The sequence below is a fragment of the Podarcis bocagei genome (genome assembly GCF_964188305.1).
Source record: "Podarcis bocagei genome assembly, chromosome: 7".
NCBI classification, from domain to species: Eukaryota; Metazoa; Chordata; class Lepidosauria; order Squamata; family Lacertidae; genus Podarcis; species Podarcis bocagei.
This window is the reverse complement of record NC_138132.1, coordinates 74,077,282-74,090,834: the sequence shown is the minus strand read 5'-3', so window position 1 is coordinate 74,090,834 and position 13,553 is coordinate 74,077,282. Positions and strand designations below refer to the sequence as shown.

Sequence of the window (13,553 nt, the reverse complement as noted above, 5' to 3'; positions counted from 1 at the left end):
GCGGGTTTAGTTGGCAGGGGAAGGAAGGTGTTCTAAATGTATTTTGTTTTAGGCTGCCAAGAGTCTTATAATACTATGCTTTATCCCACCTCAGTCAAGGGGAACTGTAGTTTACCCGTCCCAGAGCTACAGTTCCCAGCACCCTACAATTTCTAGGATTCTTTGGGTGGGGGAAGTACTGTGTACTAAATGTATGGTACAGTGGTAGCTTGGGTTATGTACGCTTCAGGTTACAGACTCCGCTAACCCAGAAATAGTACCTCGGGTTAAGAACTTTGCTTCAGGATGAGAACAGAAATCGTGCTCCAGCGGCGTGACGGCAGCAGGAGGCCCCATTAGCTAAAGTGGTGCTTCAGGTTAAGAACAGTTTCAGGTTAAGAATGGACCTCTGGAACGAATTAAGTATTTAACCCGAGGTACCACTGTATTTAGGGAGTCAAGCGTCTCCTAATGCTATGCATTGCCCTACCTCCGCCCTGGGAACTGTAGTTTACCCCCTCCCAGAGCTACAGTTCCCAGCACCCATAGAAACTACAGTTCCCAGGATGTGCTTTAAACGCATGAAATGAAGTTGTTGGGGCATCTTAAAGACTAAGGGCTGTTTCCAGGTCATTGAGGCAAAGATTGTATGCAGCGCCAGTAGACCCACTGAAATAAAAATAATAATATCTAAAAAGGAAACAAATAAAATTATTATCTATACTCATTTAAATCAATGGTCCTGACATTAATGTCAATTAATGTCTACTCTGGGCAGGATTAATTTTGGGCATAGCCCTAGCCCCACTTACCTGGGAGCAAGTCTCGCTGGATTAACAAGGCTTTCTTCTGAGTAGACATAGGAATGCACTGCAAGGGTTGCAAGCCAGCGTTTGTCAGAGCAGCTACACTGAAAGGACTGTCTGGCGTAATGTAGTCCAAAGTGTGTCTTGTTGGGGATTTTGCCACTTACACACCCATTTTTCCTCAGATTATGGTTGCCTCCCAGCCATCATGGCTAGTAGCCACTCATCTTCTTACCTTCCATGAAAACCTTATGCTTTTGGAAGAGTCAGGGACATAGGCAGCTGTGGCAGTCATGTTTTCGCCAAAATACTGACATCACCTGATTCACTCAAAAACAGTGCCAAAAACCTGCAATTCGGCCCCTGCACTGTTTGGCGGTGCTAACCCCATGTTTCACAGTAGGCCATAAAATGAGCCCTCAGTGCCCTAACCCATGGGGTCACTGTTTCGCCAAAAACCCGACGTTGTCCAATTAACTAAATGGACGGAGGGGTAAACTATAGTGCTGTACTGACTGAGTTATCAGACATAGTTCATATATGACCAATCCGTCCATTTCCATCCTCCATTTCCCATCTCCCCAATCTTAAATCCAGTTTTCCACATTCATGCAGCAACTTCCTACTTATTTATGTGTTTATTTTTAAAATCCTCGTGGAAATCCGAAAGCATTTTCATGCTAATTTCTCCCAATAAACACAGTTTTGCTAAATTTCCCCTTACACATCTGTGTATGCTGACTTCGCTAACGCATTTTATTCATATATATTTTCAAAAATGCATGCTCTCCCGTAATGTCTGTGTTTTTGTAAACATTGCTCGGTTGGAGAACCGCATGGCAAAATTCAGAGAAGTGCAAATTCTGAAGGATGCCTGTGGTTTGGTCTGCGTATTGTTCCAGAAAGTGTGAATTTGGTAAGGTAAAGGTAAAGGGACTATTAGGTGCAGTCGCGAACGACTCTGGGGTTGTGGCACTCATCTCGCTTTATTGGCCAAGGGAGCCGGCGTCCAGCTTCCGGGTCATGTGGCCAGCATGACTAAGCTGCTTCTGGCGAACCAGAGCAGCGCACGGAAATGCCGTTTACCTTCCCGCTGAAGCGGTACCTATTTATCTACTTGCACTTTGACGTGCTTTTGAACTGCTAGGTTGGCAGGAGCAGGGACTGAGCAACGGGAGCTTACTCCGTCACGGGGATTTGAACTGCTGACCTTCTGATTGGCAATTCATAGGCTCTGTGGTTTAACCCACAGTGCCACCCGCATCCCTTGTGAATTTGGCAGGTTCCCCTTTAAATGCCAAGTGAATCAATTCTCTTCCCCAAACTCCACCAGGGAATCCCTTTGCTATCATCATAATCAGCACAAAAACCAGTTAGAGAATTTAACACATCTGCATAGGAAACTGCCATATACTGAGTCAGACCACAGGGTCCCCACTGAGTGGCAGCAGCTCACCAGGATTTCTGTTGGGGGTGTTTTCTAGAGCCCTATCTTTTGCCCAACCTGGCAAAACAATCACCAGGGCCACAGATGGGTGTAGCCTGAGGAGAGTATGTGTGGTTAGTGAGGGGTGTGGCTTGAGGAAAGAGGGCGTGGTCTTGGGAGGGACTCAATGGCCAGCAAGAGAGACTTGGGGGCAGGTGTGCTGTGCTCCACCTCCAGAGGTTGCCTAGGACTACGCAAAGCTATTACCTCTCCCTTACATTTCTTTATTTATTACAGGCTTCCTCAAACTCGGCCCTCCAGATGTTTTGAGACTACAATTCCCATCATCCCTGACCACTGGTCCTGCTAGCTAGGGATCATGGGAGTTGTAGGCCAAAAACATCTGGAGGACCGAGTTTGAGGAAGCCTGATTTATTACATTCACACTCTAGGAGGCCTACACAATTCTCTTCCCATGTTATCCTCACAACAGCCCTGAGAGGTAGGTTAGGCTGATGGACTGGTGACTAGCCCAAGGTCACCCAGTGAGTTTCATGCCCATGGGGGGATTTGAACCCTAGTCTACCAGATTCCCAATACCAGAAGGAGCATCTCCACCCCCATTGTTCGGCCCAGACACTGAGGTCCAGCTCTGAGGGCCTTGTGGCGGTTCCCTCACTGTGAGAAGTGAGGTTACAGGGAACCAGGCAGAGGGCCTTCTTGGTAGTGGCTCTCGCCCTGTGGAATGCCCTCCCTTCAGATGTCAAGGAAATAAACAACTATCTGACTTTTAGAGGGCATCTGAAGGCAGCCTTGTTTAAGGAAGTTTTTAATGTTTGATGTTTTATCGTGTTTTTAATATTCTGTTGGGAGCTGCCCAGAGTGGCTGGGGAAACCCAGCCAGATGGGCAGGGTATAAATAATAAATTATTATTATCATTACGTTTTAACTGCTATACCCGACTGGCTCTCATACACCCACCCACCAGTACTGTACCGATGTTACAACTGAACCACTGTACATCAAACCATACAAAACAATACTAAAAAGGCAAGCATTTAATATGTGATCAGACCAGGCAGAGGGCTGAGTCAAGAGGCTATAGAGTTACAGGACGCGGGAGACTGAGGTGGCCCAAGGTCCTCCAAGCTAGGGATGCCTCCAGGACTTGTCCTCTCTGAGACCAGCTCCTGTGCTGTCTCCTTCCACTGAGTCCTCCGGAAAAGGCTTGCCCCCTTTGCCAACAAGAGTTCCATCAAAGGGAAGTGCCCTTTCTCTGCAGCCAGGTGCAAGGGGGTTTTGCCCATCCAGCCAGCGGCGTTGACGTCTGCCCCCTCGTCCAGGAGGAAGCTGACGACGGCGACGTGGCCGCGGCTGGCAGCCCGGTGAAGTGGAGTCAGGTTGAGGTGGTCCCTCCCATCGATGCTCGCAGCACCTTCCCTGACCAGGGAGGAGACAACTGGCAGGTGACCCTCAGTCGCAGCTTTGTGGAGGGCAGTGCAGCCGTGGTGGTCAGTCAGGTTCACAGCTGCTTGACTCTGCAGCAGAAGCTTCACCATCTAGTGAAAAGGAGAGGAAAATACAGTGGTACCTCGGGTTACATACGCTTCAGGTTGCATACGCTTCAGGTTACACACTCCACTAACCCAGAAATAGTGCTTCAGGTTAAGAACTTTGCTTCAGGATAAGAACAGAAATCAGGCTCTGGCGGCGTGGCAGCAGCAGGAGGCCCTGTTAGCTAAAGTGGTGCTTCAGGTTAAGAACAGTTTCAGGTTAAGTACGGACCTCTGGATCGAATTATGTACTTAACCTGAGGTATCACTGTACAGCAAACAATGAGGGACTCACGTAAGCCCCGGACACCACTTTATCCGTAAGTTCTCTAATGTTTCAGGGGCCCCTGAGCTGCCATAACTGGCCCGCACGATAGGGGAAAGACTAAGGGGGCGGGAGTAGGAGGGAAGCAGACACAGAGAGACGCAGGCAGAAGAAAAAGGCTGGAATGGACCTGCAGCTTCTGCCTACATCTCTCTCTGGAAGCAGCTCAAGTAGAAGCTGCAGGTCCATTCCAGCCTTTTTCTCCTGCCTGCATCTGTCTCTTCTCATCACCTTTTTGCTCATTCTCTAGGACAGGAAGATGAAGAAACCTTGATCTGCTTTGGTCAGCTGGGGTGAGCTCATTATCTGGTTAGATCATGAACATTGGCTACATCTTTGTAAAGTCCTGGCAAAAAAATTGGTGCTTTGTGTTTCATTTTTTAAGTTTGTATTTTTTAAATTAAAGTTTAGTTGTTATTTCCTTTTCTGGAAAAAAATAATCAATAAGCTAATTTAAGTTTTAGCTTCTTTGATGAAGAAAAAGAATGTTCTTTATGATTATGAGTATGTACTCAATACATGTTTGGCTTAAAAAAAATCTTTCCCAAAGCCTAGGTGCACACCTTAGCGCATGGGTAGGCTAACTAAGGCCCGGGGGCCGGATCCGGCCCAATCGCCTTCTAAATCCGGCCCGCGGACAGTCCGGGAATCAGCGTGATTTTACATGAGTAGAATGTGTCCTTTTATTTAAAATGCATCTCTGGGTTATTTGTGGGGCATAGGAATTTGTTCATTTCCCCCTCCAAAATATAGTCCCCCCCCCAAGGTCTGAGGGACAGTGGACCGGCCCCCTGCTGAAAAGTTTGCTGACATCTGCTTAGCGAAATGCATGCTTATGACTTTTCCACCATACTGTAGTTGCAAAACCAAAGTGCAGGATCCTTCAATGATAGCCATGCTTCCTGACTGCCATGTCCCCTTCAAAGATTTCCCTGCCTTAGAAGGGGACAAACTCTAGCTCTCATCAGCCCCAGCCAATGTAACCAGGGATCATGGGAGTTGTAGTCCATTAACATCTGGAGGGCATATTCCAATATTTGTGGAATATTGATTTATAGCCAATTATTTTTGTGGGCTGACGAAGAGTAACTCTACTTGATATTCTGAGAATATGTAATACAGTGGCACCTTGGTTCTTGTCCCCCCCTCTTTTTTTCTTCCTTTTTTTCTTTTTTCCCCTTCTTTCCCCCCCCTTTCCCCCCTTTCCCCCCCATCATCATCATTGGGGCGCCACACCCCTCAGACATTGTTTGTCCGCAGACATAGATTGTTTTCTAGCAGTCCCATGCTAACCTTGCCAATTTCCTGGTCGCTCACATTCCAGCACCAAGGGAGGCTTTGATTTTGTTAAAGATGGAATTGGCATAAATGCCTCCGATCGCCACTCGAAACGAGAGAACCTTGAGGTGCCTGGGCGTTCACATACAAAAACTGAGAGTTCCATCGCAGGAACACCACCAGGCCCAGCAGCACAGGAGCCGCTCCTCTCCAGGGTGGTACAGTCATGGGACCCGCCACCTCTATTTGCGTTGCCTCGTTCATTCATTTCAGTAGAAACAAATCTGTGAGGTTAAGCTGAGACTCTCTGGTTCGCACCCAGAGTCTCAGATAAACCTTCCCTGTTAGCCGCCTAAAGACGTTGCCTGACTCTCACCACGAGGAGGTAGGGATAGGCACGTGGAAAAGACCACCGAAGATTGATCAGTAGAACATCACAGATCATCGGCTGCCATTTTCCTTGAGAGTCCAGTGGCACCTTGGTTCTTGAACTTAATCTGTTTCGGGAGTCTGTTCGATTCCCGAAATGGTTTGAAAATCAAGATGCGGCTTCTGATTGGCTGCAGGAACTTCCTGCACTCAATCAGAAGCTGCAGAAGCCGTGTTGAACGTTCAGCTTCCGAAAAGCGTTTGCAAACCAGAACACTCACTTCCGGGTTTGCGGCGTTCAGAAGCTGATTTGTTCGCGAGCCAAGCCATTCGAGTACCAAGGTACCACTGTAGTTATATAAAAGTCTAAGCAGAAATTGAAATATGTACTGATGGGAAATGAAGAAGGGGGGAAATGAATGATAAAATGTTAAAATATTTTAAGTATTGAAATGGAATTAGGAGAAGTACGTAACATTCAGCAGGAAGGGAGGAAAGAGAAACATCATGGAAGCAGCATAGCAAGTCAACTTAAAATTTGTATTAAATTTGGATTAATTTGCTAAAATCTTTGAAAAGCAATAAGAACTCATTGGCTAACATATGGAGAACACCAGAGGCTCCCACACGTGGCTGTATAAAGACAACAAACAAACAAATAATCTAACCTCATGATGGCCGTTGTTAGTAGCAATGGAGAGCGGCGTTCTCCCTAGGCCGTCCTGAGCATTCACGCTGGCGCCTTTGGCAAGCAAGAACTTCAGAGCTTCCGTTCTTCTGCTCTCGGCTGCTACGTGCAGTGGTGTGACACTCCCTCCGTTTCCTAAATCCGGGCTGACGCCCTGCGATATCAGTAGGTCCACAATATGCAACTGGTTGTTGGCCGTCGCCCAATGCAGGGCCGACCACTGGCGACGGTCAAGGCTGGCCGGGTCTGTTCCGTGCCGCAAGAGGAGCTGCACCACCAGGGTGTGCCCGTTGGCAGCGGCGAAATGGAGCGGGGTGAGGCCTCCTTTGGTCGGCGCCTCCGCCGCTGCACCACGGCGCAGGAGGAGCTCCGCCACTTGGCTGTGGCCGCTCCAAGCGGCGCAGTGGAGAGGCATGTAGCCGGAAGCGTCGCTGGCGTTGGCCAACGCTCCACGCTGGATGAGAAACTTCACCAATGCGGCACTACCGTTCAAGGAGGCGGCGTGTAATGGCGTCCAGCCATTCTCATCTCTGAAAGGGTGGTTTCCCATTACTTATTTGTTTTGTAAGATTTATATACTGCTTGGTTGTGAAACGGAACGGAACAGCAACCTCGACGCAGTTTGCAAGGAGAATGAAACAAACTGTTGAAAACACTGAAAACAACTATAGTCAAACCTCGGTTGTCGAACGTACCGTATTTTTTGCTCTATAAGACGCACCAGACCACAAGACGCACCTAGTTTTGGGAGGAGGAAAACAAGAAAAAAAATACTCTGAATCTCAGAAGCCAGAACAGCAAGAGGGATTGCTGTGCAGTGAAAGCAGCAATCCCTCTTGCTGTTCTGGCTTCTGGGATAGCTGCGCAGCCTGCATTCGCTCCATAAGACGCATACACATTCCCCCTTACTTTTTAGGAGGGGAAAAGTGAGTCTTATAGAGCAAAAAATATGGTAATCCATTCCGGAAACCATTCGGCTTCTGAAATGTTTGACAACCGAGGCGCGGCTTCCGATTGGCTGCAAGAGCTTCTTGCACTCAAGCGGAAGCGGCGTCGGATGTTTGGCTTCCAAAAAATGTTCAAATATGGGAACACTTACTTCTGGGTTTGGGGCGTTCGGGACCTGAAATGTACGATAACGGAAGCGTTCAGGAACCGAGGTTTGACTGTATTTAGAACATCCAAAAATTAATTGACACTAACGTTAAGCTTTAAAACCAGGTTAAAACACTCACCCACATTCTATGTGAATAGGGTTCACTAAGCTAAGACGTTTTTAAGCAGGTGAGGGAGCCTGCCTGGTGTCAATCATTTGACACTCCCCCTGCAGCCCTTGCACTGCCTTCTCAAAGCTGGGTAAGTGAGGCACCGAGCTTTGGAAAGGGATCTGACAGAGTCCTTCAGTCCTCCTGCCTCATTCCCAAAGCCTGGTTAGCACTTCCCCAGCTTTGGGAAGGAGGTGGGAGGGTTCTGGGACCCTGCCAGAGCCTCATGCCTCCTTCCCAAAGCCAATTCCTCACTTAGCCAATTTTGGGAAGGCTGTACGAAGGGTTTTTTGGGGGGCGAATTAGGATCCCACTCTCCCCCCCCCCCCATGAAACAAAGCAGCGTGTAGCCTGCAGGTTTCGTGTCAAATTACTGTTGTGGCCCCCTTGGTATGAGAAGTTCAGATCCTCTAAGTTCAGATCCCCTATTTTCCTGGATTTACAGCCAGTTGTCCTATTTTCTGATTTGATCCTGGAATGTCTCTCCCCCCCCCCTTTGGAAGTTCCTATTTTCATTGGAGATATGTTGGAGGGTACAGGATTATGCGACCCCCCCGAGCCAAGGGAAGTTTTAAAATGTTTGCAAATGCTTCATATTTGATTACATTTTTATATATGTTGGAAGCCGCCAACAATGGCTGGGAAAACCCAGTCAGATGAGCGGGATATAAATATAAATATAAATATAAATATAAATATAAATATAAATATAAATATAAATATAAATATAAATATAAATATACAGTGCTTTTTTTTCTGTGGGGACGCAGGGGTACACATACCCCTAAACATTTTGTGATTCTTTGTACTTTTGTCCATTTACTGTATTTATTTTTCCCGATTTGAACTATAAAGTGGTGATTTTCTTGAGTCAAAATGAGAGTACAGTGGTACCTCGGGTTACATACGCTTCAGGTTACAGATGCTTGATCTTACACACTCCGCTAACCCAGAAATAGTACCTCGGGTTAAGAACTTTGCTTCAGGACGAGAACAGAAATCGTGCTCTGGTGGCATGGCAGCAGCAGGAGGCCCCATTAACTAAAGTGGTGCTTCAGGTTAAGAACAGTTTCAGGTTAAGAACAGACCTCCGGAACGAATTAAGTACTTAACCCGAGGTACCACTGTACCCCTAAACATTTTTTAGAAAATAGCACGGAATATAAATAATATAGATCTAGAAATCTAGATCTAGATATAATACTATAGGACGTCCCTATTTTCATCAGAGAAATGTCAGAGGGTATGGACGTTGGACCTTCCTGTTCTTAACTAATAGCGTTGCTGACTCATAGGCAGCGCTACCTCAGGCCCAGTGCTTGCACTTCCTCCTGGACACCAGAAGGGGCAGCAGAGGGCCCTCCTCTCTCACCTCACCTGCTCTCTGTGTCCGCCCCTTGCTTCAACAGCTGCTTGACCAGGTGCGTGTCCCCATTCCGGGCCGCCCGGTGCAGCTCCTTCCAGCTCGGTTGCATAGCAGTCGGGATCAGGTGATTCTCGGGGATAAATTTGTGGCTGTGCTCCCCAGTCAGGGTCCCCTCCTCGGCATCCTCCTCCTCCTCACTCAGCAACATCCATTTCCTCGCTGCCTCGGCCTCGACTCTGGTGCCTCTCAGGAAGAAGGACAAGTCATCCGTTAAGATGCTCTCAATCTTGACAATACATATTTGGCCATAATATAGACATGGGAATGATTGTGGAATATAGATATAAAATTTTCAGCATGTTACAGTTTAAGAGCAAATTACAGCGGTACCGCTGGATGCGAATGGGATCCGTTCCAGAGCCCCGTTCGCATCCTAAAGCGAAAGCACCCCGTGTCTGCGCGTGCGTAGGTCGCGATTCGCCGCTTCCACGCATGCGCGTGACGTCATTTTTTTTTAAAAAAAGAAAAGCATTGTTTAATGTATGGATAAGATATAAAGATTTGTTAGAAAAGAAAACCCCAAGATGGTTGTCACCAATGGAAGCGAAGGCACAGAAAAAACTCAATATGGAGGCCAAATGGCCGAAATATTGGGAAATTCTGGAACAAGAGGGAGACAGACTAAAATTGCAGAGCTTTGAAAAATTGAAAAATAAAGTGCGAGATTGGCTCCATTATTACCAAATAATGGAGGTATATAATTTGGACAAAAAAAAATGGTTTCCAGGTGGAAAAATCAAAACTGGAAACCGAATTGTTAGACTCTAAAATTAAGAATTTGTCAAAAATGTATAACTTGCTGTTGAAATGGAACACTCATACATACATCACAGAAGGGGTGTAACCTAAGACCCTCCCCCCAGATACATCATACTTACATCACAGAAAAGGCGGTCTAAAACAGAAATTTGAATGTTGTTTTTCCTGTCTGCCAGGTTATCTGATTGTCTTTCCTGATAGCCTGTCCCCCATTAAAATGCTGATTACTCAATTCCTGAGACAATGGGAAGGCTCCCTGACCCCCCCCCCTCCTTGCAGGGAAAACATTTGGTCAGTTTGGGAATCAAAATGGTTTCAGGTCGGTCGTCCTGTGCTGATCTATGTACATGCTTGGTGGGTACACTTATGAACATTACCATATATCTAAGACCTCAAAATTACTATCACAATATTAGCCTCTTGTACATGGGCAAAATTTACACCCATTGCTCCACCCACTTCTGCCTTTGGCCCCACCCCATGCCTAGCATGTGACCTTCTGATATCCCAGGGCATCATACTGGATCTAGAAAGTGAGGGGGGGTATCACATCTCTGCACATAGCAGCCAAGAGTGGAGGAACGGAACCTCGCTTTTGAGAACATTGTCACTTAATGGAGAGAGTGAGAGAGAAATATCTTTTTCTTACCAGTCATTTCTCTTCCACGGCCGACTGGCGCTCTTTTATTTATTCTGAGGTTGCTCCCGAACAAAACATGGGCGGTTCTCTTATCCCGTGGGTTCTGAGTGCGAGGAGGCGCGTACAGTTGTTTGCTCCCCAAAATTCGGTTGTCCTCATGCCCCAAGGTCGTCTCTCCTGCTCCTTGGAAGGTCCTCAGAGCAGCAACTCTCAGATTTGTTTGCGCAAGCAAAGCTTCGATCGAACACACAAATGGACCATTCCTATGGAAAGGAAACCGGCTACCAGACCATATTTTAACCCCGAAAGCCTTTGCCCCCCGTTAATATCCAGCCCGTTCAGAAGCAGAGCCATCCAGCCAGCTCCCTTCGCCTCCTTGTTTTGTTACGATCCGTGCATTCTGGAGTGTACCCAGAGCTGTTTATTTAATGACTAAATGGATTCTAAGAAGAGGGAGGGGTGCCTGACCGCTAATGGTTAATAGGATATTGGCCTGACAGACTTCTTGGCTCCCTGCCTAGGGCACATTTGTGAGCTCTTCCAAGTCGAAGTTCTGAAACTGTAGATCAGGGGTGGGGAAGCTTTTTCACATGGAGGCCCATTTATTTTTTTAAATATCCTTCTCCTCATAACACTAGACCATGTGAACATCCAATGTAGCTGAATGTTGGACTGTTCAGGACAGTTAAAAGAAGGTACCTCTTCATGGAAAGGTAAAAGGTAAAGATAAAGGACCCCAGATGGTTAAGTCCAGTCAAAGGCGATTATGGGGCTGCACCGCTCATCCTTGCTTTCAGGCTGAGGGAACCGACGTTTGTCCACAGACAGTTTCCGGGTCATGTGGCCAGCATGACTAAACCTCTTCTGGTGCAACAGAACACTGTGACGGAAACCAGAGTGCATAGAAACGCCGTTTACTTTCCCACTGCTGGGGTACCTATTTATCTACTTTTACTAGCATGCTTTCGATCTGCTAGGTTGGCAGGAGCTGGGACAGATAACGGGGGCTCACCCCATCACGGGGATTCGAACCGCCGACCTTCTGATCGGCAAGCCCAAGAGGCTCAGTGGTTTAGACCACAGCGCCACCCGCGTTCCACTTCTTCATGTAGCGCCCAGTTAAACTACGGAACTCGCTTCCACAGGAGGCAGTGGAAGCCACCAAGCTATATGGCCCTAAAAGAGGATTGGACAAATTCATGGAGGGCTGGTCTAATGAAGACTAATAACCATGATGGCTATGCTCTACCTCTGTGATCAAAGGCAGTAATTGATTTTGAATGGGCTCTTCTTATGTTCCTGACTGTAACCGAATCCTGAAAAGACAGAGGTGTCATGTATACTGAGTTCTCGTGCCCAGGAGGTGGGGAGATGGCCTGCCCTGGACAGTGTTGCGCCCCCTGGAAAGCGCAGGTGAACAGCTTGCGGATGCTCCTCCCAGAATCAGTACTGTCACCAGAGGTGCCTCGCTTCCCCATGCTTTTCAGGCAGAGATGGCTTGGCTACTGTACTCCATTCTCTGCTAACTTCCAGATTGGATTACTGCAATGCATTCTACATGGGGCTTCCGTGAGTTTCCCCCTCACAGTGCTGCATTTCCCAGCACCATAAGCAAACTACAGTTCCCAGGATTCATGTCTCTGTGTGTGTATATATGAGAGAGAGAGAGAGAGAGAGAGAGAGAGAGAGAGAGAGAGAGAGAGATAGATGCTTGGATGTGTATTGGATGTGCTTTAAACATACTGTGGATCTGCAGGGCCACTCCTAGTCTAGCTGTAAGTAAGAAGGCTGGCAGGGGGCTGGGTGGGCAGACTAAGATTGGTGGGGCAGTGCCCTGTTTGCCCTAATGGACCATCCTTCACTGGTTCAGAAGCAAGAGGGATTAATTATAGCGTCATCCGTGGAAGGCTGGTGGATTCTTTGGAAAACCTGGACAGAGGCGGAACGGGATGGAGTATCCTGCCAGAAGAAGAAGAATTTGGATTTGATATCCCGCTTTATCACTACCCTAAGGAGTCTCAAAGCGGCTAATGTTCTCATTTCCCTTCCTCCCCCACAACTACATCTGTGTATCTGAAGAAGTGTGCATGCACACGAAAGCTCATACCAAGAACTAACTTAGTTGGTCTTTAAGGTGCTACTGGAAGGAATTTTTTTATTTTGACTATGGCAGACCAACACGGCTACCTATCTGCAACTCCCCCACAACAAACACTCTGTGAGGTGAGTGGGGCTGAGAGACTTCAGAGAAGTGTGACTAGCCCAAGGTCACCCAGCAGCTGCATGTGGAGGAGCAGGGAATCGAACCCGGTTTACCAGATTACGAGTCCACTGCTCTTAACCACTACACCACACTGGCTCTCTGTGGGCTCTATGCTGGAACACTGAGTAGCAGGTCCTGCTATGGTTTGCTAATGGTGTAGGATGCAATCCAGCTTTCATGTTGCACCTGGTTCTGCCTTCTGATTTTGGTGTGGGCAGGGGCACCAAAGGAGGAGGGGGCGTCAAGCCATTTCCCTGGTCTTAATGTCTCTCTTGAAGCTGCTATATTCATCCCACTGGGGGAGGATGTGGGGCAGATGGGAACTGAGGCAATCAACAAAACAAGCAACTTGTTCCACCTGATTGCTGGTAAGTTGGCAACAACAGCAGCAGCAATAACTGGTGCTCAGAATGCCACAAGTTACTTTGTTGGGCCCCAGTGGAAAGAGGTTTGTGATTTAAGTCCCTGCTATTGCATCCCTGCACCCGAGCCCTGAAGCACGACCCCTCTGAGAAGATCAAGTGCTGTGAGGAATAGCAGGTCGCTGCGCAACAGGACGAAGCTCGCCGAGGAGGCATGTTGGAGCATGCCAGACTGTCTGTAACAAGATCTCCTGGTGTTGTTTTGTTTCGTTCTGCTAAAGTTGGCATCTCTCTGGTCCCAGGTCACCCACCCAGAGCTTTCTGGGAGTGACAAGACATAGCCTGGCAGATCAAGTCTGGGCTACAGGGGTTGTTTCGTAGTTAGTGGTTTAACAAACAAACAAACCCTCAGC

General features: G+C 47.6%; 1 protein-coding gene across 1 annotated transcript; it reads right to left on the bottom strand.

The window, feature by feature from the left end:
* Nucleotides 1–3,255: 3,255 nt before the first annotated feature.
* ANKRD65 (ankyrin repeat domain 65) lies at nt 3,256–10,935 on the bottom strand. Its single transcript, XM_081201610.1, has 4 exons — nt 10,525–10,935; nt 9,068–9,299; nt 6,406–6,955; nt 3,256–3,771 (listed from the first exon to the last, which is right to left on the bottom strand). The coding sequence occupies exons 1-4, from the start codon at nt 10,529–10,531 to the stop codon at nt 3,304–3,306; spliced, it is 1,257 nt and encodes a 418-aa protein (XP_081057736.1). The 5' UTR covers nt 10,532–10,935; the 3' UTR covers nt 3,256–3,303.
* Between the last annotated feature and the right edge of the window lie 2,618 nt (nt 10,936–13,553).